Source organism: Xiphophorus couchianus, chromosome 13 (assembly GCF_001444195.1).
Source record: "Xiphophorus couchianus chromosome 13, X_couchianus-1.0, whole genome shotgun sequence".
NCBI lineage: Eukaryota > Metazoa > Chordata > Actinopteri > Cyprinodontiformes > Poeciliidae > Xiphophorus > Xiphophorus couchianus.
This window is the reverse complement of record NC_040240.1, coordinates 2656304-2682047: the sequence shown is the minus strand read 5'-3', so window position 1 is coordinate 2682047 and position 25744 is coordinate 2656304. Positions and strand designations below refer to the sequence as shown.

Sequence of the window (25744 nt, the reverse complement as noted above, 5' to 3'; positions counted from 1 at the left end):
AAGTTAAATTTCTATCTACACTCGGAATTAAAATGTAGTCGAAGGAAGGATTCCTTGAACCATTATCAGATATGTCTAAAAACATTGTGGTAGTTTCTTTCATTTGGCTTGGTTACTGACAGTCTGGGACTTGAATATTGAATTATTTGTATTCAGACACGTCTGGATGCTCTCACAGAGGTGGACGACTGTGGTCAGCTGACGATCCGCTGCAGCCAGGACTACTTCTCCCTGGACTGTGGCATCACTGCTTTTGAGCTGAGCGACTACAGTCCCAGTGACCATCCTGAGGACAGGGGGACAGAGTCCACAGTGGAGGACACCTCCCAGAATATCATTCACACCACAAACTCAAATCTTGAACTGCACAAGAGTTTACCTCAGCACTCTCTGCCCAGTGACATAGACAACCACAGCCATTCTACACCTGAAACACCCACAAATCAAAGTGACATGCCCAAATACAGTGAAAGCTCCAAACGCCCGCTGCAGGCTGTAAGTCACAGCACTGAATCTTCCCCCACACAGCCATCCCTTCCTAAGAGAGCAGCCTTATTCTCAAACAAAGGAACCAAATCAAGAGGCAGTTTTAGGAAGGCCAGGCAGCAGTCTGAGCTGCAGCATAAGGCTGAGCTGAGTCAGAGCACCCCCTCTCTTGTGAATCCTCCAGACAGATCCAAGTTCTGGCTAGAACTGGACTCGGTTGATCTGAGAACCCTTCCACAATCCAACGAGAGTCTTCAGGTTTGAGCTAATTTCTATACCTTTTTTATTTTGTTTTTATTTTATTAGCATTTTGTTTAACATGGAAATGTAACTTTTATGCTAGGATTAAAAACAAAATTTGACTAAATCAGCTTTATTTGTTTTGTCATTCCAGCCTTGTGTGTGTGTGGGGGGGGGGAGGGGGGATGCTATCTGTTTCAATGACTGTTAAAAGTATTGAGCTACTGTACAAACATACATAATCCCTAACAAAAAACATTACTCCTGCATGGTGCTAAATCAGTTGTTTTACTTTGGAACAATAAAAAAAAATTACAGATCTGATACAAAATTTGTACTAACAATTAATTGTTAATTGTTCAGAGGAAAAAAAAAATACATGGTTCAATGTTGAGGGGAAAAAATAAGTGGTCATGAACAGAGAAAAATCATAGAAAATCTTATGTTAAAGTTTCTATGGTTTTATGACAAACTAAATTTCTTAAGGCTTCACAAATTCACAATACACACTTGTGATTTCTCAGTAATAGACCGCTCAAATGGGATTAATCTTTGCAGGTTTATGATGCCAGTGTTCTATGATAGAGGAACATGGAATGATGGGAAACAATCCTACCTTATTGTTTCTCTATCTCCAAACACGTCAAGTTGGGGTGACACCTATGATGTCATCCTATCACAAGCTGATAGCTCCCAAGTTGTCTCTGATTTTTTTCTAGCTGTTGACTTACAAACATAACACAGAACTGCACAGATGCGCTCTGCAGCTTCTCAGTGAATTGTGCTACCAGTGGTGTTATTGTTGAATGTGATCTCAGCTGCTCTTAGATTAATCACATGCTTCTCTTCTTTTGATCATCATTTTTACCCCATTGCATCCATCTTGCATGGAGCTCCTGATTGGTCACTGACTATATATTTAGACTCTGTGATGATAATCTCAATCACTCTCGCCAAGCTTGTTGCTGACTGTAGCAGTCCATTCCAATTGTGTCCAGACCTACTATCTTGTCCCAGAAGTCTTTGGGCAGCTCTTCATGATGGTGAAAAGTTTTTAATGGAGAGATTGAAAGGCTTTACATACGTACATAATCCATCTGTGACTGACACTTGGCCACATAACCAATCCAATCTATTGTAATGGTTCAAATATTTATTTTACTGAATGATATTCAAATTAAAGTGTTTTCTTCTGATGATGTTTTGGTCCAGAACAGGGCTTGGTTAAATATTGCATTTATAATCAAAAATGCATGAGATGTATTAATTAACACATGGATTTAAATTATTTCTTTGCAAAAATCAGTTTTATACTTTTTAACACCCTAGTGAGCTTTTAACAGTTTCATTAATTATTTTTAAAATAACTCAACATCTTTGTAGGGTAGTTATTGCACTAGCACAGAGAATAGAAACTTTTTTTTCTATTACATTTTTTTCAACTTTCTAACTTTGATGGGTAACATCATATTTTATTTTCTATAAATAAAATGTGAAAATAGAAACAATGAATCAAATCCATTGCAAGTGGTTTCTTCTAGATGATATAAGGCTTAACAAACGTTTCTCTTCTCAGCTGCACTTTGGAAAATTTCTTTTTGAAAACAATTGACTATTGCTTCCACTTTTTAAAAGTATGTTAAGCAAAAGTTGTCATCTCTAACTAAAGATTTTGATTACAGAAAACAATTGAGGACAACCTCAAAAACCACCATGTGAGCTCAACACATAGAAAACCTGAGGGAAGTTCTGGCGCCAATGACAGCCTGCCCGTCTGCCGCCTGATGTCTTTGGATGAAATATCCACCCAAACAGAAAGAAGGCAGAAAAGGACATATGCAGTCAGTATGGGTGACTCGGACTCCTCTCTACCATCCCCCATTTCAGAGCAGCTTCTGTCCTCAGACTTGGAGGCATCTGGAGAGGAATCTGATGCTCAGCGGGGTGGAAGCAGGAATGCAGGGTGGACAGTGAACCGGCAGGGGCACAAGGTGACTATTTCTTTGCAGGAGCCAGGATTTTGCAGAGGCTATTCAGTTTTTATTGTGATGGTGCTTATAAAACGATTTATAGTTTTTACTTGTGGAGTTTTTTCCAAAGCATCTCAATTTACCAATTGAGATAAGAAAAATGTATTTGAACATGAAATGGTGTCAAAAGGTGCATGCCTTTTGTACATAAAAGAAATGAATCATTTTATGACTGCTTTGGAAAAAACTCAATGTCAATCGGTAAATAATGAAATTTTTAAAGCAAATTTGCAATAAAAGTGCATTAAAAGCATGCACTTTTATTGCATTCAGTGACTAATGAAACTTTTGAATTAAAACTTGTATTGAAAGTCCATTAAAATTGTCAACTTTGCATTAGAAGTGTCATTGTTTACCAAATGACACTTCATGACAACAGTCATAAACATTCATGAAAACTTCATCTTCATGACAGGTGTTATGTCATGCTTATGACAGTGTCATGTCAGTCTTATGCACACCCCATCAAATAAAGTCTTGCCGTACTTTTTCTTTGTTGACTGGTTCTTGGAGTGAATTACTGTACATGTGAAGAAAGACGGTGAAATGCTGATGCTCCTTTCGTGTGCAGAAGGGATCCCAGGTTCCATCAGAAAGGATCCAGTCCAGAGAGCACTGGTATGGGTCAGATGAGTTCCTGGCTCTCCCTGCTCAGCTCCGTGAAACTGAGATGCTGGCTGTGAAACTAGAAAGTCTGATACAGTCCAGCACCCTGGTCAGTACAGAACCGTGGCTCATTGACCATAACCATACACAACGTGTTGAAATTGGTTTCTGATGTTTTTGTTGAACCTGTTCACAGCAGAAGCAGAGAGGTCTGCAGGATGTGGATGACTGGGAGCTCTCAGAGCTTAACGTAGACTGGGACGCCGGAGAAAATGGAGTCAACACGAGAAACATAGTGGAGAGCGGGGATTACGGTCCATCTCCCCTGCTGTCACTGGTATGACAACATATTTTGTGTTAACTTAACAAGTATCAAAAAGCAAATCATTTCCTGGTGAAGTGACATGTTCCTGTGGACTCTTCATCAGCATCCTCATAGACAAACCTCAGTGAGCTGCTTCAGCTCCTCCTCCAGTGATGTTGCTCCATCATTGGAAGACAGCATAGAATCAGAGCCCTTGAGTGACCTCCAGTCAGGAGAGGAGCAGAGCAGGAGGTCTGTGGATGGCTCCCCCCAGCTGACAGCGCCCCTGGTGGATGGGCATGGATGTGCTTCACTGATGAAAAAACTGCTGGACGACATCCAGGATCAGAATGAAGGCATCTGGGTAAAGATGGAGGTAATTCCTTACACACAGTTTGCTCCTATGTTTTGCATCAATCTATCTTTCTGCTGGTTCTGTTTCCATCTCTGCATGTCTGTACTGTATGACCAGGTTTGATAGTCAGCATTGGCTTCTGTTTTCCCTGATCTATATGAACACAACATGTCAAAATAATTTCACACTTCACATGTTCAGATGCAGTAGAACAAGTGATTTCCCTCAACATCTGACTGATGGAATGAAAAGCTGGTATTAGATCTTCCTGTGAACCTGTTAATTCATTAAGCCTCTTCTAAAAGGTCACATTTGATTGGCAGGCAGATTACTGATGAGGCTTCCTAGTGAACTAATCAGTCATATCTGTCATTTGGAGTGTGGTAAAATTCCAATAACTGGGGATTCATACTTCCCATACCTGCACTTTTAAATACAACTACAAAGAGTTTTTTTCACATTTATGTAACATTTTAATTTCACTACTGTAACATTTTAATTTTAATCTCTCTAGAGCAGTTTAGTTAGCGAATATAATGTCTACTCAACTCTACTGTCTGTCAGGCATCAATAGAATGTAGCAAATCTAACCTCTTTTTGTTAGTGGGGTGAAATGCTCACTGACAAAACCAGAAAACTGTTCTGGGATATTCATGGTTGACTCAATTTAGCCAACTTCATTTAAGACATTTAATGTGATATCTAATAAATGTCAAACATCGTACTCATCTAAGGGAAATTATTCACACCCATGGAAAATTTAGTTTTAATATTATTTTACATTTAGTTAAGATGATTGTAGCTGAAATGAAATAAGGGGGTAGCTCTCAAAACTGTGAAAAAGGTAAGAGCATAAACTTTAAAAATTAAAAATCACCTTTTATATTTAGGTGATATTAAAAAAATGTAGCTTGAAGCAGAGGTCATGCTGTACTTATTTTGTTTGTCTGTAATTTTGACTGACGGCGCCAGAAAAATTCCGTCATATTCTATTTTTGCCTGTCAACTTTTAAACTCTGTCTGCATAGGCTATTCAGTTGCATATAATTTTTATGCAGTTTAATCAATCAATCAAATTTTATTTGTATATTTCAGCAACAAGGCATTACAAAGTGCTTTACATCACAAAACACACAAAAACATAAAGTCATTCAATATAGAATCAACAATCTGTTGAATTTAATTAATATTCAAATTGAACAGAGAATCTAGATCACATCTAATGTTTTCTCCTTAGTGTCAAAAACATTGATTGTTGCAACAATAACATACGAACAGTGAAATTAAAAGATTTCACTTAAATTATGAACGACTCACCTGCTCTGGTCTGAACACAGTAGCACAACTTCCTGCTGATACGCATCTGGAGGTGAAATTTGTGCTAGCTTAGATCGGGCCTGAAATTCCGGCCTGAAATTCCAACCTGACCGAGTTTGTGTCTGATCCAACCCGACTGATTAACGTTAATTAGAAGCACGAGGCAGAATTAAACGTCACATATTTTAATTAAGACTTTACTGTTTTCATTTTTAGACCACCATTTGAGAAAACAGTGTTCTCCCCTTCTTAGCTTCTGTTTAACATCTTCCATATTGTCACTTGTTTTGAGTTTGAGTCAGGTGTGAATCATCTAGTGTGACTGATAGGAATCCTGTGACTGATAGGATCCTCTAGCTGCTGGTAGAGTGAAGCAGGGTAGAGTCGTGTCATATTTTGGTTTAGTTCTCTCTCCCTCTCTGTTTCTCTCTTTCTTTCTTTCGCACTGCATGATGGGAGTTGGTGGAGGGGCATATGGTGAGTGGACTGGGAGATTGAGAATTTCTATCTTTGCTTTTTTATCTCTAATGGTTTTTTCTGGGTATTATCCTTAGATTATTGTTTTGTGGAGTTACATTAATTGATTACATTTCTATGTGTGACAACCAAAATTTTGCCTTTTGGTGCAAAATGCTGGGAATGGATTTTACCAAAGTTACGAGGCAGATCATACCCAGTAGTCTCACACCTACTGTGGAGGAGTGCAGTTTGGTGGTGGGAGAAGTTGTAGGTTGTAGCATTAAATCTGCTGCTCAGATGAACAGCACTGTGGTCATTTTTGTTGACAGTGTGGAAAAGGCAACAAAAGGGCATTGCTGTGAATGATGTCTTTTTGTCTGTTTCCCTGCGGAGTATTCTTGCTAAAAAAAAAATCACAATTGCAAATATACCTCTGTTCATCAGGAATAAATTGTTGGTGAGAGAACTGTTGCAGGAAAATTGTTCTCCCGATCAGAAAAATGCCGTCGGGTGAGATCTCAGATGAATTATAAAAAAAGTGGGTTATAGTGACCAAGAAGTTTACCAGTTCAAAAGATTTATCGGAAAACTTAAGCAAGCATTTAACAATGATGATGAGTCTGACATTAGATAAGTGTCTGTATTTTCTTTTGGTAATCCTTCCATCTTTGGTAATGAGCCACTTCAGAGTTTCTATATTAAATTTAGATGGAATCAGAGATGTGAGGAAGAGAATTAACCACATAAATGTGTTGATAGTCCAAGAAGCACACAGTGTTTGTTTAAATGAGATAGATTGGAGAGAATGGGGGGCAGAAATTATTTTGAGTCATTTAAGCCAAACCACTGGGCGAGATGCAATTCTTTTTTCGATTTATTTTTTTTACTGGAATAATATCAATTTGGAGAAGTGACAAAGGGTAGGCTAATGGTAGTGAAAGCAAAATATTGTTTCACTACTATCAGAGATTGACATAATCATGGTCCTCGATGATTAAAAAGTGAAAAACAGTTACATAAATTTTAAATAGAAGAAATGGATACAATGAGAACTGTAAAAGCAAGGTTAAAATCCATAAACTGATGTGAGGATGTTGGAAAAAGTCATGAGTAGTCTTACAAAGCTTGAAAGTGTGAAGAAGGAAGAAGACAAGTTGACAAACTCAGAAACTCAGCAGGGAGTTGGTGCAGCAAAAGCAGTACAGTTTGTGTTCGCAAGTCACACTGCAGCTGCTGACACACAGCAGAAAAGCGGAGAGTGCTGCTTTAGCTTCAGATGCACTGAAAAAAGAAAATAGTTGAACCAACTTAATTAAATTGCTTCAATTGGTAACAAGTAATTCAATGAGTTTATCCAACTTCATTTATCAAGTTGGTTTAACTTGACAAATTTAATAGGTCTTATTCAAATAATTTAGTTTACTTAAAATAAAGAAGTAGACTAACACAGGATTTTTAAAAAGGTTTTATTGGCTCTAGTGGCCTTTATTTTAGAGTAGTTAGACAGGAAAGACACACAGCTAAGGTCATCAGGCAGGAATCAAACCTGCGACAGCTGTGTTAATGACTAAGGTCTCCTTATGTGGGTTGTGCTCTACCTCTGCACCACCACAGCACCCTGGTTAGTACAGGATCTGTCCCTGGTGAAGCTTAATTGTTTCAATAAAGTCGAAGCCAAAAGTTCCTTTAAGTTAAAAATGTATAAGTTAAGCCAATACAACACAAATAGTGGTTTCATCACTAAACCAAACAAAATTAACTGAGATTAATGTAAAAACGTCCATAACATGAACTGCAGCCCAAATACACTTTTTAGAGTGTGTGGGGAAACTGCACATATGTAGGAGATCTTGCTCTCCTACACACACACGCACACACTTCTCATTCCTCTGTGCTCTGAGTAATTAGCTGATTAGCTGCTTATGTAGCAGCATGTAATCATAGCAGTGGCTGAGCTGACTAATTGAGGAAGTAAAGACAGAATAAAGTAATCAGTACATGCATGCGTCTTTTGGATGAAACTAAGAGATCTGCTGTAGCATCAGGTTGAGCAAATAAAACGATCCACTAAAGTGGACATTAAACTACTGTAGAGCAGACTGAAACAAAGAAAACTTCCCAAACAGGCTCAACGTTACATAGTTAGGGTAAGGGTTACCCTACCCTATAGCAGATCAAGAGAAAAGGAATTGTAGAGCCAACATTAACACCATATCCAAAAAAGCCTTGGGAATAGAGGCTAGGGTAAAGGAAACATCCCTGAATAATCCCTACAGATCGAAACATCCATCCATCCATCTATCCATTTTCTAACACCTTGTCCCTAGTGGGGTCAGGAGGGGTGCTGGTGTCTACCTCCAGCAAACGTTTCGGGCGAGAGGCGGGGTCACCCTGGACAGGTCGCCAGTCTGTCGCACAGAGGGAAATGGTTCAAAAATATTGTTGGAACCTTTTTAAGCAGCACACATCTTTTTATGACTTGTCTTGAGGCTTGGGGTGCATTCAGGGGCATCATGATTCAGTGGGTTTGCATTCTCCTGATACTATTCAGATTCAGACTTTTTGTCATTCCACATAACATCAGAGATGCACTGCAGAATGAATTTATTATGAATATTAGGCTACAAACAGGAGCTAGCAGGATAAATTATAACATAATATGAAAAGAATAGATTAAGAGCCAAATCAAAAACAGGGGAAGCTGTATTATTAATTTATGTTTTTATTCTTAAATCTTTAATTGATCTGAATGGGTGAAGACCCACTCAGATCAAATCCTAATTCACAAGGGTGACCTGGCCAAGAAAGGCAGCAGCACCTGTCAGCTCTTATTTGACAAAAATTCTCCAATAGAACAGACACATTTGAAAAAATAATTGCTTTAGATTTATCAGCATTGAAAACCAGTTTTAGTTGCTCAAGACAAATCTGCACTGCACCAAAAGTGCAAAAAAAATAAATTAGTCAAAATATTTGCAATTTGTGCATGAAATATACCAGGAATGATACATGTAAAACAATTAAAAAAAACCATAAAATCATATTATAATCTTTGATAATGTGGAATGATTCAAAACTCTGATGGCGGTCGGGCAGAAGCTGTCATGGAACCTTACTGTTCTGCATGACAGGCTGTGGTGTCTTCTGCCAGAGGCTAGACGAAAGAACAGTCCATGACGACGGTGAGTGGGGGCTCTGCCGATTCTTGTTGCCCTCACAGGTAGCGTTGTTTTGCCAGGTTCCCAATAGGTGGCAGCGTGATCCCAATCATTTTTTTCAGCTGACCTCACCACTCTACTCAGTGCCTTCCTCTCTGAGGCGCTGCTGCTCTCATGCTGCCGGTAAGCACATTGTCAATGGTGCCTCCGAAGAAGGTAGTAAGGATCGATGGGCTGAGGTGAGCTCTCAGGTGAGAGTGTCATGAACCTGATGACCCCCTGATGTGCAGGTTGTTGTCCACAGCAGTGTTGTGGATGTAGAGTGGGATGTGCACATGCCGTTTCCTCCTGAAGTCCATCACCAGTTCTTTGGTTTTTCCCACATTCAGAACTAGGTTGAGGCTGCTGCACCATTCTAAAAGTCTCAACTCCTCTCTGTGGTATTCTCCTCACCGCCCTGGTTCAGACCCACCACTGCTGGACACATCCCTTCTGTATGTCACACTCCTCCTTTCAAATTTCATTCAGTGATTTTTTTTATCCCCCCCCCACCCTCAAAAGGCACAGACATGATAAGCAAAGGTATAATCCCTCATTGGTCCCTCGCATTAGTTTAATGTTTGCTGGTGTTACCTATGGTCATAGAGGATGAGTGGAGGACACAAGAGCAAGCAGGACCACATTAATGTGAATTTAAAAAAAAAAAAAAACACCCATAGTTGCCTATAATCACTGAACTTGGCAACTATGCTTAACATCCCATCACCCTGACTCAGACTGCAAAGCCATATTAGATTGCCTGTTAAGGGAGATGAAATATACAACCAACTGTATTCTAGATCAGAAAATACTGGGATAGCTTACTCCTCTCTCTCTCTCTCTCTCTCTGTGTGTGTAATATAAAATATTTTTTTCCAAAATTCTTACCCTTTTTCTTTTTAGAAATGTTATCTTGACCTTGACTTTGTCATTATTTGTCTAAAAGTCTAAACTAAGACTATATTCTGGTCACGTATTTCCTTAGTCTTCCAGACAGGGACCGGATGTATTTGTAAATGGAAAGCCACAGTTTATTTTGCGCTGTATGAGACATTATACCTGATGGGTTTTAATATTCACTAAGAACCAAAAACAATGCATAGGCTGGGAGGGAAAAAAACAATCCATCAGTTAGCTAAGTGTCCTATGCATTGTGTGATTACATGATATGGGCTGTCTGTGTGAGCATTAATGGCCTCAGTGTGAGATGTCTGTGTATTTGGAGACTCTGTGGCATGCCAGTCTATCTGTGAACAGTGGGAGACAGACACATAACAGACTTACATCAACAATCGTCTGATTGGCCCAGCAGGGGGAGTAGAGATGCACAATGACAGGAGAGAGGGTAGCAAAATAAGAACGTGCCAGAGGACAGTGATGAAGGGGGATGTTGTTCACATGTCCTGTGAGACTTGAAAAGTAAGGAAAACACTCTGAAAGAGCTAGCATACTCAGAGACTAATAGGTTTGTTTGTAGAGAAGTGGTTATGTTCTAAATATTTGAATTTACATTTAAAAGTTATTGAGTTTTCAATAAAATAACTTTGACTTGTTGCTCCATAACGTTTGTGCCTGGTGGCATTGATATCAAAACCTTGTTTCAATGATTGTTAAATGAAACAGCTGCTAGTAAATTAATTTGTTTCAGCTGTTTGCTGGAACAGAGCAGAGTTTAGATGCAAGCCTAAAACCTCAAAACAAAATCAATGAAAATGCATACATAAATGACATACATAAAAATGATCACTCAAATTGATTGAAAGACAAAAGTCCAATTGTTTTATAAATGGATCCAGTTTTCTTTCCTTCCTTCCTTCCTTCGTTCTCTAATCTACTGCAATGCATGAACATGTCCTCATGGATCAAATGAAATATTACCATTTTTTCAATTTAGGTTATTTAATGAATTTCTAATCAACCCCCCCTCGCACCCCCTGAGTCCTTTACTTCCATCCCAGCAGTGTATGTCTGATATGACATGTTCTTGTCAGTCTAATAACTTAGCCTGTTGTGCGCATTAGCAGTCTCACCTAATCCTAACAAATTTCATCATTTCAGAATTTGAAATTTTGTCAGCTGCAGTTATCCCAAAACTCTCAGCTTTCCTTATTAAAAGAAAATTATATTTGCCCTCAGCTACTCATAAATCTACAGCACTAGGACAAACAGCACACGTTCACCTGGTAGAGTTCAAGCTTATACTAATAAATGTAGGAGGCAATTCTATTATATATATTAAAAGACATCTTGAATCAACCAATCACATGTCAGCAACTCAATGCATTTAGGCATGTACTGTAGACATGGCCAAGACGATATGCTGCAGTTCAACCGAGTATCAGAATGGGGAAGAAAGGTGATTTAAATGATTTTGAACCAACAACAATGGTTGTTGGGTTGGGCTGAGTATTTCAGATTCAAATTAAATTGAATTTGTAAAAATAGTCATCAGCTTCTGATGACTATTTGCCTCTTGCTCCAGTGTATTCTTTTTTTTCCAGCTTTATGTAATTTGAGTGAAACACTTGTTGCTCTTTATGCCCTTAGTTGTATAGGAATAATACTTCTATCCTCCCTCATTTTGTACAGACTAACAGATTATCTTTGTATAGCAGTTCCATTTCTTTATATTGTTTATGCTTTATACTCTGGGAGCATAAATATAATGTCGGCTGCTTTTGAAATATTAATAATTGATCATATTATCCCTACTGCTCTAAACATTTTCAGTCAGGACTTTGAGTCCAGATCTATAGACTTCATCCTTCAGAAAGCTCAGTCAGCTGAACAGTAATTATCCAGAGGTGAAGAGATGAACGGCGTGAGGAAGAGAAGGAGAAGAATATCAGAATGGTTATCCAGGCGGCAGAGGATCAGATCAGGCATTCCAGCTCCCAGTAGGCCTTTCTGCCCCTCCAGGGCCAGACTGGTTTGGAAACATCAAAGCATCTGTAAGCAGCCCAGTGCATGCTGGTCGATATCCAAACCAGCGCGGCTCTCTTTGCCGTTTTTCTCTCTCACATCCTCATCCTCTCTCTTCTCATCTTCCCTTAACCTTCCTTTTTAACACATTCACTCTTATTTCCAATTTTCTTTTTACATTATTGCTCATTTCTTCTTTCGTCTTCTTTTTTCTGTAATTTATCTTTCCTTATTTCACCTTATTTTTATTGTATTTTACTCTACTGTGTTAAAATGTATTTAATATTTTAATTTCCTTTTTTCTTGTTTTCTACCTGGTCTGAAAGGTAGTTTCAGACCATCTTAGATTATCTTAGATCTAGAATCAAGCACATTAAAAATATGCAAGGTCAACAATTAGTCTGTAAGGAATGCAGAAATTTCAGAAATCATTAACTGAAACCCAGACATCTTCATTTGATTAGTATTTTAAACTGATCAATAACCTATATTTACATCATTTGTAGTGAGAAAAATAGAGAGAAATATGGTAAGCATAGGCTCTGTCCAGTGTTACTTGACAGTGAGACGCTTTTCTGATATCACAGGGTTTACAAAGCTGCAGGAGGAGCTGCCACTAATTTTATGTTTTGATCTATATACTGTATAATTAGATTAGTTGTGAGTACCAACTCACAACTAAATTATTCAGAAATAAAATGAACTGAAAGTCAAAGCAGAAAATGATGATTTTCATTTTGATACATATTCAACTGAGGAGCAGATTAAGACAAAATTCAAACTCCTTCTTCCTGGAGCTTAAGTCACCTACCAGGGAATCTTTGTTCTTTACGTTTTGGATAAAATCTAAAATGTTGCAATTACAAAATGTCCCTCCAGATACAGATGATTACTTCTGTCCACCGTGAAAACCTATCATGATATTTTTGCAAAAGTTTAAAATGATTTACTTTCATGTTTTAGACTACCACCATTATCTCCTTGAATCTCATCAGTACAAAGAATCATCATCAACATAAACATAAAACATAATCTATAAACATGAAAAATGAAACTGGGTACAAAAACGTTTTGTGTAATTAAATTGTTTCCCGTAACAGTTCTAAGGACTATACAATGAATTACTTTCTGACAGTATAGGAGTAGTGCCAGTAAAAAGTAATGTTTCATAGGACACCTTCAAAGATTAAAGAAGAAATGAAGTACAGAACATCAATGTAGTCAAAACGGATATCTTTGTAATCATATTCTCCAGATGTCTGATTTCTATCACCACATACCTGAACAGCTCATTAGCTTTCATTTCAGTGACTGCTTCAGTCATGCTAAAGGTTAAATATTTCTGTTTGGAGCTGCATTACAGTCATCCTTCCCCTCCTGAACAGACCTTCTCATCAACATTAGGACATTTTCTCAAGTTCAAAGCAACAAAGAAGATCTCTTTGTTGCTGGCAGATACTCATTATCACTCAGAAACAATATCTTTTTCCCAGTCTGACTGTGGTGGTATTTTCATGTTGTCATGCTGGTTGTTTTTGCTCATTAGAACAAAACAAAACTGCGTAGAGTAATGAGAAACTTTATAACATAACAGTGTTTCTATGAAGACTTGCAGACTGAAAGTTTTGTCTTTTATTAAAATCCTTTGATTTTCCTCCTGACTATGTCTTCAAAAAAAACACCTTCAAACTCCATCCTATAGTAAATTAATCCTTTATTCCCATTTTAGTGTTTTTCTCCCCTTTAACCTCCTCAGTGGCCCATTCAAGGATGAAGATATAAACACATACTTATTTCTTCTTCCTTTAAGCCATATTCTCTACCCCTCTTTATGACTGAAGTTGCTTCAATGGGGGAAATCAATATTGTATCAGTTTCTATTCTTCTGATCCCCAACTGAATCGTGAATCTTCCAGCAGGAATCCAAAAGAAAAAAAAAGATAATCTAAATTAGTGACTTTTCTATGTATAAACCCTGATTTTTGCCTTTAATCATTTGTTTTGGTAGTTAGTTATGGCTCTAGTCCTTCATGAGTGCTCTTTGTGGCCAGCAGATGGCAATAACACTCCACTAAGCAGCAAGCCCCTTTTCTTCCTCTCAATCAGTTTTCACATCTTCACGTTGTTTTTTTTCTGTGTTCTCCTGTGAAGGGCAATCTGCCATACTTGTTCTAACTCTCTGTATCTTTTTATGCCTCTTTTATCTCTATCTACATTTTTCTTATTTTTATTCCAATATCCTCTCCTTTTTAATGTTTTCTCTTCTCTTCTCACCTCTCCTAGGTATTTTTCTTTCTTGGTTTCATATTTCATATTCGTTATTCCTCTTCATTACTATTTCATTAGCTCTAGAGGATTCTGTCAGGGTCTTCTTGAACACAGTCACCAGAGATGGGGGGCAAACTGCTGCTCAGCTGCCTCCATGAATTAGGTGTGTGTTGGGTTTGGGAAAGGAAGATGACTGATAATAATAATTATAGTAAAAAAAGAAGATTTTTTTTACTATAATTGTTGTTGTCATTTTCCTAAAATAATGGTATGTCAGTTTTTTGCCAAAGTGATATATATTTTTTTGCAAAAATAACTTTTGATAAAAAAAATAACTTAAGCTATTATTTTAGGAAGGTGTCAATATGCAGCTACTTGCATAGTTTTTTCCTGTATTTTACATCTATATATGGTTTATGAGTCATATCAAAAAAATCTATAAGCAACACTACTTTTAGACAATGATGGTTTCTGATCTGGGCAACTGCCCGTTGGGACATCCAATGGCCCCATTGGAATGAGGTGTGTGTGTGTGGGAGGGAGTTGAAGGGTGGGGGGTTGTGGTGCTTACTGTCTTGCCCAAAGGCACATCAACATGTGGCAGATGAGGGAACCTGGAACTCAACCTGTGACCTTTGCTTGCAAGTCCAATACTTTTCAAACTCATCCACCACATGTTGTGTACTACACTGAACAAGGACCACAGGAAGCAGAGGAGAGAGTCGTCCCAGGAGGTCAGAATGAGAATTAAAGAACAGCATGTTAAATGTAATGCAATAAATTTCCAGGAAACTTGATGCTCCTCTGACTGGAGGTGCACAGATTATTCAGAAGTTTAAGGTCCTCCAACACGTCCCTGGGTGTAGGGGGGGAAATTAATGACAAATTAAAGAGAAGGAAAATGTGAATGGTCATTTTTTTTGGAGAACAACCTCCAAAGAAATTGAAGGTCAACTCCAAAGTCAAGGTAAATCAATGTCAGATCCCACCATTCATCATTGTTTGAGCCAAAGTGGACTACAGGGGAGATGACCAAGAAGGAAAGCAAAGCATAAAAATGTTAGACTGTAATTTTCCACAGTACATACTGACATGTCACAACTCTCCTGGGAGAATGTTGTTTGGATAGTTGAGACAAAACAAGCTTTTTAGCAAGGCACATCAGCTCTATGCTCACAGACACAAAAGCAGACCAAGAGAAGTAAGAGAAGTGCTGTGCTTCAACGATTCTGATGAACCACATTTAAAAAGCAATATTTCATTTTGATTGTTTTTTTAGAACACATTTATTCATTACTACTTTTTTTTGTTATAAGTTCTTCCAGTGGCCATTGTGGGCTTCTAGTTCAGTGTCAGAGGGGTGCCAACAATTCGGTTCCCATGTGTGTTACTACTAGTTTTGTAGGATATTTCAGATTAAATTCTCTCATTAATAATCTGTGTCTCTGTCTCCAGTGTTTTGTGCAGAAGTTGGACGGATTCATCTCATGGCTACAGGAGGCACTAGACAGCACTGAAAACTGGATGCAGCCCAGGCAGGACTTGGACAGCCTTAGGGTTTACTTGGACACTCACCTGGTAAGCAAACATGCTAATGTGTTGGTGTGTGTTTTTCTCATTAGTGTACATGCCATGATAGGATAATATTTTTATTTTACTTCTCTCTTACTTTAAGTCATGAGAACGAGCAAATCTCCCTGTCTTCTAAAATCCTTGTCATGTCAAATCACCCTCCACACTTAAATACAAAGGTAACTCGTTTGATCACAGGAACAGCTGTTCATGCATATCTTGCACAGATGTATACACACTACATACATGGTTTACATGTGCTGCATCTTGATGTGACAAATCCAAGCTTTCCGTCTGGCTAGCAGGAGAGGCCTATACTCTGTATTACAGCACAGTGTTGAAATGGAAATGTACCAGAGAACTGAATGTCAAAAATACAACAGTTGTAAATACACTAAATTGCCAAAAATATTCACTCACCTGCCTTGACTCACATATGAGCTTAAGTGACATCCAATTCCTAATCCATATGGTTCAATATGACTTTGGTCCACCCTTTGCAGCTAGAACAGCTTCAACTCTTCTGGGAAGACTGTCCACAAGGTTTAGGAGTGTGTTCATGTGAAGACCAGTCAAGTTCATTCACCCCAGACTCTCCATCCATGTCTTTACAGACTTTGCTTTGTGCACTGTTGCACAGTCATGTTGGAAGAGGAAGGGTCCAGCTCCAAACTGTTCCCACAAAGTTGGAATCATGGAATTGTCCAAAATGTCTTTTATATGCTGAAGCATTCAGAGTTCCTTTCTCTGGAACTAAGGGGCCAGCTCAGCTCCTGAAAACAACCATAAACCATGATCCCTCCTTCACTAAACTTTACACTTGGCACAATACAGTTAGTCAAGTACCTTTCTCCTGGCAACCAACAAATCCAGACTCGTCCATCAAATTGCCAGATGGAAAAGCGCAATTCATCACTCCAGAGAACTCACCTGCACTGCTCTCATAAAAAGTTGTGTCATTTGAACATGTTGAAGCCATAGCTCTTTTGTAAATGACCAACTATAATTTCTCCAAAGTGCAGCATATGTATAAAACATTGCTGTCTCCTCAGATGAAAGCTGAATTAATTTCAGTTTTATTCATTTTGTTAGTACACATACTATGAGAACTGACTCATGCTCTAGCACATCGAATGCATGGTGCTCTCAAGATAATAAGAAAATAAAATATGTATTTCAAAAAACCTAGAAAGGTATTAGAGGCTAAGCCAGAGAGACTGAGCTCAGTAATGGCTGTAGGAATGAAAGAAACCTGACGCCTGGTTCTGATCTTAGCATCCTAACGGGGCGGCTAGATGAGAGAAGATCGAACTCTCTTTAGAGCGGATGATCAGGACAGTTAAGAACAAGAATTATGAATATAATCTCATGCAACGGTTTACATCCATCGCCACCATGATTTTTAATGATTTATTACATGAACTAGCTTATTCACAGGTGATTTTAATTTATTATTTAATGGAAACAGCATTTGCAGAATTATGTTTTTTTTTGGCATTAGCAGAATATGAATAAAGATTTGTGCACATTTGCAAAGGAAACACAGTCATAGTGTCTGTTAGAGCTGTTGAAGTCTTTGGATCTAGTGTGCTGCCTGATTCTCAATACAGCCATGTTTTATAATAGTCAGAAGTCTGTTTAATATTAAGGTTAACTTAATGAGGAAGCCCTACACCACATCAGAAGTACCCATTTTAAAACATCTGTATGCAGAGAACTGGGTCACCGTGGAGTCCAAGAGTCTTGATAAAATGTCTGGTTTTAATTGACAAAATGGTATTTAAAATATCTGCTCATCTTTAAATAAACTAGCTAAGATTTTTCCTGAACAGTAATTATTAGCAAGAGCTTCACACAGCTTACAGGTTTAGCTAGTTAAAGCTATAGCCTCACAGAAAACTCGATCCAGGCAAGATTTAAACGAATGACAAAAATAATCTAGGTTTTGTTGAGCACATGAGCCCAAATCTAAAATGAGATCAATGACTTTTAATGTGAAAAGCAATTGAAAAGCACAAAGTGCTACATACAGTACATCTACATACAAGACATTATGGCTTTATTTAAGCTTTAGGCTAAACTTTGAATATCTAAATCTCCCTCCTGGACTTGTTGCCCCAGTGGCCCTGAATGGACTGTGCAGATATAACAATCTTAAAAATAAAAAGTTAGTATCAAAAACAACAAAAAACTGTAAACGGGCAAAAAGCATCTTAAAATCTGTCTCTTGTGTTTTCCTGTTTGTGTTATTTTGCTGGTTTGTTTACATATGTTGACTCGGTTGTAGGTGCCAGCAGCGTTACTGTTTGTGGTGGTTTGCTTCAATTAGAATTCTTGGTTCTTAATTGGCATGTCTGGTAAATAAAGCAAGAGGATGAAAAAGCATTGCTAATAGGACTTTGAACTGCTTCACTCTTGATACCATGTTAGCCAACTGACTTGATGTCTGAGTGTGTTTTTGTGTTGATAGTCACACTTGCACTTTGTAGTTATTAGCTGGATGAATAATTGCATGTATTTTGTTGATTACAGCAGAGTAAAGCCAGGATTTCTTCCTCGTCTTTTTTTCTCTTTAGATCTGTTGCTTTTTCATCTCCTTTTCCCTCACATGTATTATATTGTGCAGCAATGATCCAGTTTGACTATTAGTAACTATTAACGTGTCCAACAGCATTTATTACCACATTTTAGATTTTTAAATCAACATCAGCCATACATATTATAATCTGCTTGAATTGACCTCTATCCATCAGCCATTCTGAACTACCTGCTTATGAATAAACACAGGAATATGTTTTAAGACAAAGGTATATTAGGGAAATTGTTTTGTATTCAAATTAAGTGAGATTAAGATACAATTTTTAATTGTAAAAACAGCATGGTCATGTAATCTGTTTAAGAAGCAGACAAGAATGTCTGCAATCTGTCACTTGAGTATCAGAAATGGATATCAGAAAATATCCTATTCATAAGAGTAAAAGGTAGAACTAAAGACTTAATACAAATTGGTTTCATTGAAATATAGACAAATTATTAGATTATAAATTAATAATTAATAAGTAAAAAATATATTCACACAAGCCATTGAGCAAATGGATCGGATAAATTTTGCCCCCAAACAACACTTTCTAAAACAATAATATCAGATAAAAGCACCGCTTTGCTGATCTAAAGATTTATCTCTCCCTCCAGCCATTTTCCTTGAAAATGACGCTGTGATTGTTGCTAATGATTCAGTTTTGCCACAAATTCAGCTGAACACTCAGAGCATTTGTTGCAGTTTGACACTTGTGCAATTCAGTTCAAATTGTGCAAAATGCCAAGTTTAGCAACGAGGTGCAGCAATCAGGGGTTAGTGCATCAAAACCATTTCAAGTCGAATGTATGGCATCAAATTTACGCCGAAACTTGAAAGGACCAGGGTTCCCTTGAATTTAGCCATGGTTAACATTGTGCAACAGATATAGCCCATACCATTAGCTGTCAGGGTGCCATCTCTCATATGTGCACCATTTTATGAATACATGAATTAATGAAATGAATAATTTCTCAGGACACCACTGGAAAAAAGGGACTAAGTAAAAATGACAGTTCCAAGGCTTTTGGCCTTTGTGGATCAGTCTGTAATGATTGATGCCTTTAGTGTGGATTAACTCATTCTAACTTCAGTACAGCCAGATAAACATGTATTAAAATGTTCATAATTCACCATCAGAACATTCTCCATGTGCCCATCAGGTAGTTAAAGAAAATCCATGGCGTGAGGTTTAAAATATGGTTTTAAAGTTCAGCCTTTGACCTTGTTCAGTTTAAAAATGACTACTGCTTCCTTGTTCACTCCAGAATTTGGTGCCTTTGAAATTCTTTAGACTTTCTCTTAAAGGGGAAAAAGGTTTGCAGAAGTCATAATTCATCCTTTCAGCCTAATTATTTACATTACACAATGTACTTTGTATTACACAAGTATTGCTCTGTATTGCTTGGTCACATACATCATTACACACACACACACACACACACAACGATTGCGTGGCTGTCTTTGTGGGGACTTTCCATTGACTTCCATTCATTTATACAGCCTAAACTCAATCCACACCGTAGTCCTAAATATAACCCCTGACCCCAAAGCAGCAAAGCAGGAGATGCGTATGTTTGTGGGGACCAACCTTTGGTCCCCACAAACATACACATCTCCTAGGCAACAGTGGATGGAGTGGAGGTGCTCTCTCAGTTGAATATTTGGCCCAGCTGGCATATGTAGGAGGGCGTGTGTTTGTGTGTGTGACATATGTGTATCTATATGTGTATGTTAGTGGTTGTGGAGCAAATAAGTGTAGGTCTTTCCAGAACCCTGGGGAGATCAGTGAGGGAAGAGGATGCTAGAATGCACACAGTCCTGCACACCTGTGCACACACTGCTCTTTTTAAAGCGCTCAGAGATTGCAGCCAATGAAAGGCCTATTGATTGGGTCTGATGGGCGAACCAAGCCTTTGAATCCCATTAGAGACAACATACTACTGGTGGCCACATGAGGGGAGAGGCATGAGAAAGATGTCTTTATATATGTGGATATATGTAAGTATGTGTGTATATGTATGCATACACAGTATACTGGATAAATCAAAATGCAGGTTGCTTGCAAAATTTTATCTTTAGTGGCTCATATACAGTACGTGGGAAAAGTATAGTCCTGAATATGTTTTTTTTTCTTTTGTTCTTTTTTTATTCTGTGAATATCTCACAAGTTTAAATGACATTTGAAAGCAAATAGAAAATTGGAAACATGCCAGACAGGTTCAGAGATAAAATGGTGAAGAATTTTAAAACTGGGATCAGGTTTGAGCCTCTCATGGAGCTCTGTTCAATACGTCATCTGAAAATGAAGAGGATGGCACCTCTACACACATGCTGAGAAATAGTTATCCACCTAAACTCTAAAGCTGGGTAAGGAGACAATTAGAGAAGCAACCAATAGGCTAACGGTAACTCTTAAGGAGTTGTACACCTCAGGTGGGAGAATCTGTCGAAAGAAAATCATTTACACACTCCACAAATCTGGCATTTACAGGAAAATCAGAAGAAGAAACACCAAGAAGTAATAATTAAATGTTGCCACAAGCCATTTGATGGGAAACAACCTGAAAGGTGAAGTGGATAAAAAAAAAGTCATGCCAGTCTTTCATTTTTCTCTTAAGCAAATAAATTGTGATCTTTTCCTGTGGAATGTTTGATGACAAGAGAAAAAGAAAAGACTTGTAAAAAATGGCATGACAGAATTATTTTGTTTTCCCATGTGTCATTCATGACATAAGCAAAAAAAAAAAATCAATAAAAAAAACAAGAAAACTTAAAGAAAACTTCTCTTAGTACTCTGTCTGTAACAAATTTAATAAATATACATTTTTATAGTTAAAAATAGTTGGTAGGAAAACACAGTTGGTGAAATTCTGCACGTCATATTTTTTATGCTCACCTTGAGAAAAAAACTTCCACAAGTACAAAAACAAAGAAAAAAAGAAATGGCATCCATGGATAAAGACAATCCAGTCAAAAGAGACGAAACGACAACTAACCTGATCTAGGAAACTCCAAAATTTGCCAGTTCAGCCTTTGTGTTCTAAAAGTCATAAGTTCCACTTTATTTTAACAACAATGAAAAATGTATTTTAAAATCAGTTCACTGCCAGCTTAACCTGTCTGTGCAAGACCATGTGGTTAATGATGATCATCTCACTGTTTCATGTTTCACATAAACTGTCTAAAAGAAAAACTGATATGTTCAAAATAAGTGGTGAATTATTGCTCATCTACTGTATATTTCTGAAGTGTTGCCAAAATAGAAAATAAATTAAGTGAAAAAAACTGAACAGAAAACAATGTCCTTAAAACTGTGACATAAACTTAATTACACATTTTAAGAACAATTCCCTGGTAAAATTAAAACTTCCCAGCAAATATGTGCAAAGAGTTTTTGTATACTTTGAGATTTTTGTATTGATATCGATAACAGTGTCCTGACTTGGACAAAAAGCCGAAATAATGATAGGAAAGTTTAACTAGCTTCATGATAGACTCAATTAAGAACTTTTTCTAATAGAATAGAAGAAAAAAGGAATTTAAGTTGAGCAGGTACAGCAATAAATTGAGAAAAAGAAAGCCAAAGAGGTTTTGAAGAGTAATGAGGGCAACAAGTCAAATCGAGATGAAGTTATGAAGTCGGAGTGAGGGAGGTTAAATGACATGGACAAAGAAAAGACAAAACATGACAGAGGGGACAGGAAAGGAGAGCATTTCATTGCTTAACATAAAAGCTCTGAGGAGGAAAACAGATGATAGCCAAATGAAGAGAAAGAACAGTGGATCCTCAGGGAATGCCATCATCCTGCTGTAGCTCTCGCCTCCGTATGAATGGAGACAATTTGATCACCATTATTACAAAGACTCTTTGATCAAATCATGTCTCATCAACTCAAAGCTGTCTGCTGTGTGTTTATCTGCCTCTGATCAGTTCAGCCCAATCAGCAATCTCAATGACAAACCTCAATGTCAGCTTGGTATCAGTGCTCTGCACCTCATACCACTGTGCTTATGCCAGTGCTGAAAACTTGGTATTATGAGTAATCTTCTGAGATTGTCCCACTATAGGCTGCAGGCTCATATGCTAATGCTAACAGGTGGTCTAATTACCCAGGCTTTGAAGCTGCTTAACTTACAACTAAGTGTATGTACTGTATGCTAATCAGAGCAGAACTTCAAACCATTAAGGCAAGAGCTGCTAATACATCCCTAAGTTTGTCTAACCCAAGGTGCTAGTTTGTTTTATACACGATTAAGTTACTCAAATTCATGAACAAGATTCACCACTGTCAGATCATCCATCCATCCATCCATCCATCCATCCATCCATCCATCCATCCATCCATCCATCCATCCATCCATCCATCCATCCATCCAACCATCCATCCATCCATCCATCCATGCATCCATCCATGCATCCATCCATGCATGCATATTGTTGTTGGGTCATGGAGGCTTAACAGTCACTGGGCAAGTGCTGTGGCACAAACTGTCGGCTGTGACTGAGCCAAATGTTGTTTTCTTGGACCCACATTAATAAAGCCATGAATGTGTATCACTTATAGACTAAGTTGCAATAAGTTTTGTTTGTACTGTACTTGCAACCCAATTGCTGCCCTGTGTGTTTCACATACACTTTGCTGGAAAAACAGGGATTATGTCTCTGCTCTTTCTTGTTCTGTAGCTTGCAGTAAATATCAAGTCAGAAAATTGAAAAACATTTAGATAAGCACAAACATCATCACCTGACATTTGGTCCAAAGATACTCAAGTTTTGTTTTAATTCAGCTGAAGAAAGTCATCATGCATGCAACCATTAATATGCATCTACTCAACATCTGAATGGGTTGATAGTCAACTGGTGACATTATAATGTGGAGCTGTGGTGATTTATTATAATGATGAGGTGAAAATGAAGACCTCAGAAAATTAAAATTGTTTTAGAAAACGGCATTAAGCTGAAGAAAACAGCCATGCTTCTGATGAGGAAACTCTCCCACTTTTCAGATCTGAACTGCTCCATCTGTAACTCCACATTCTAACTTTTGAAATTTTCTGTGACAGAACATTGGAAAAAACTTTTCAGGGCCTTCAACTGAATGTCCAATTAAACAGATACTTTTATATTTGCATTTAGAGTCAGTCAGTCTCTGCAAGTAAAAATAATGGGTTTTGCTGAAGACAGTAGAAATATTTGTATGTGTGCGCTTGATGAGCATCTTCTGCTAATGCCTTTCAGATGGCTATTATATTTTCAGTTCAGTTCTGCATGTATTTGTTAAATATGAAGAACCCTATTTAACTTGAGGTTAACTAGGGTTTGACCCTGAGGTTCCCCACATAAGATGTTTGCCCTATGAAAAGTTACCTATTGACACAAAGAACTGCCTGACCCTCAAGTAAGACTCTAACGAGTCAAGTACTGAGCCCAGCCCAGTTCTCCAGTCACTTCCATAACATACCATGGTCCAAAGAATTAAATGCTGTATTCAGGTTCAGTAACGCCAACATTCTGGTTCTTCCACAGTATATTTATATAGATGTCATTGGACATATTCACAATGGTGACCAGGGTTAAAAGTTAAGTTTAGCTCATTAAAATTCAATTCTGTTTAGTTAATCTCCATCACAATCTATACTCAAAGATTGTGCTGACCCAAAAGTTGAGTCTAACGTCAAGGTGTTTGAGGAGAAAATAGAGCAGTTAGCATTCAAACCAGCATCTTCTAATAGTCTTTTGTGTAATTCATCAGTTTTGTATTTAACAATAAAAGCGAGAAATATGAAAACTACTGTTTGTCTACCTCCTCTTTTCCCTGTCTGCAGCGCTGCATAAATTTGCTACAGTTTATCCTTCCATATGCAAACACAGACACATAGATTTCTAACACACACAGCCTCCTATTACCGCCTGCTGTCTAACGTGCATAAACGCTGAGCTGCTTTTCATGCCTTATCATCCCGTGATTGATAGTTGGCTTTTCTACTCTTATCGATTCCATGCTCTCCATATATTAAACGGAGGAAACTGAGCCAAATCGTTGGTGGAGGAAGGCGTTGAAATACGATTGCTCTCTGATAGCCTAGCTAATCTGCACAACCTAAATCCTTCCTAACAACCAGCCCTATCCCAGAGACACAGGCTGTCATGCTGTTTCTTCTGTAGCTTTGATGGATGTATTTTATGTTTATTAGCTGTGAGGTATTCATCAGCTTATCAGGAAATTAAGTAGGTCAGAGTGGCCCCTGTGAAATTATACTTTCAGCAGTGAGATTTAAGGTAATTTACAATCAGCAAAGATTAAAAAATGAAGATTGTTTTTTATTTGGTTAATAGTTGTATAAATGTCTTGAATCTGAGAGGTGAAGAAGTCAGTAATGTTTTATGGGTTATCTGTTAATTCAACATGTAATGTGCAGTGTGGTTTCTATTTGCTTACACAAAGTAAAGACAGAAGAAATGTTGCGTTTTAATTAAAGCAGGTGTTTTCTAAGTACGAGAGCCCTAGCCCCCCTCAAAGAGCAAATTGAGAACCACCTCCTTCAAATTATATTATTGCTATTATTTCTGTTTTTGCTGTTGCTGTACTTGAGGTTCCATTCATCTTTCACAGATCTTGTGGAGTTTACCTGCATTAGCTATGTGTTGCACCACATGTGATCTTCAGCTGCCTTGTTCTAAAATTATAAATTACTTTCTGATGGAAAAAAAGAAGAAAAAGGAGACTTTACAGACAACTTCAAATCCAACCTGTGAAAGTCCCAACTTTAAATAATCATGGCCATAATTTCTTTTTTTATTATTATTATCATCCAGCTATTAAAAATATCTGTTTTGTCGCTGATATGCTGATATAGGACACAAGCTTGGTGAAGTTGGCTAAATGTCCAATTACATTTTTTGTTTTCAGATCTACGTGCATAGAAGCACCACTCATGTTTTCTCCTTTTCCAATATTGTCTATTAAAATGTACTAATTTTAAAGAAATTAAAATGCATTTACATTTTATTAAAGTGCTACACCTCCTGTTCATATCACACAAAATAATATAATGTGATGGCTTTTTATAAATCTAGCCTCTTTATCTAGCCCAAAAATTAGTTAATATGCATCAATTACTGGAAAGATTGTCACAATTTTCTCCTTCATGCATTTGCAAATAAACATTAATTATATAGTTGGGTGGTGATCAGACAAAAACAAACATGTGGGATTGTAAATTTAAAATGAAAACAAAGCTCTAAATGTTTCTATGTTGACCAGTTTTAGCCAGATTCTTCCAGCTTCTTGCTAGTTGCCTGGGTTTAAAGCACCCTGCTCCATTCATCTCCTCTGTTTATATCCTGCTCCATAAATATTGGCCGTGTGGGGGTGTGACCTTGTCATGTGTTGACTGATGCCATGGGCC

The 25744-nt window shown here is 37.7% G+C and overlaps 1 protein-coding gene and 1 long non-coding RNA gene across 4 annotated transcripts in view; one reads left to right on the top strand and one right to left on the bottom strand.

Moving 5' to 3' along the window:
* The window catches only part of LOC114155592 (uncharacterized), a 226595-nt gene that overhangs the window by 42842 nt on the left and 158009 nt on the right, over positions 1-25744 (bottom strand). The gene's annotated exons all lie outside the window — the stretch shown is intronic.
* The window catches only part of akap6 (A kinase (PRKA) anchor protein 6), a 176975-nt gene that overhangs the window by 31718 nt on the left and 119513 nt on the right, over positions 1-25744 (top strand). For 2 of the 3 annotated variants that reach the window (XM_028035522.1, XM_028035521.1), the window contains exons 6-11: positions 157-744; positions 2409-2717; positions 3328-3471; positions 3559-3699; positions 3791-4042; positions 15640-15762. In XM_028035522.1, the coding sequence (XP_027891323.1) occupies positions 157-744; positions 2409-2717; positions 3328-3471; positions 3559-3699; positions 3791-4042; positions 15640-15762 (1557 nt within the window). The remainder of the gene's footprint in view (positions 1-156; positions 745-2408; positions 2718-3327; positions 3472-3558; positions 3700-3790; positions 4043-15639; positions 15763-25744) is intronic. The other variant, XM_028035523.1, reaches the window with a different exon arrangement.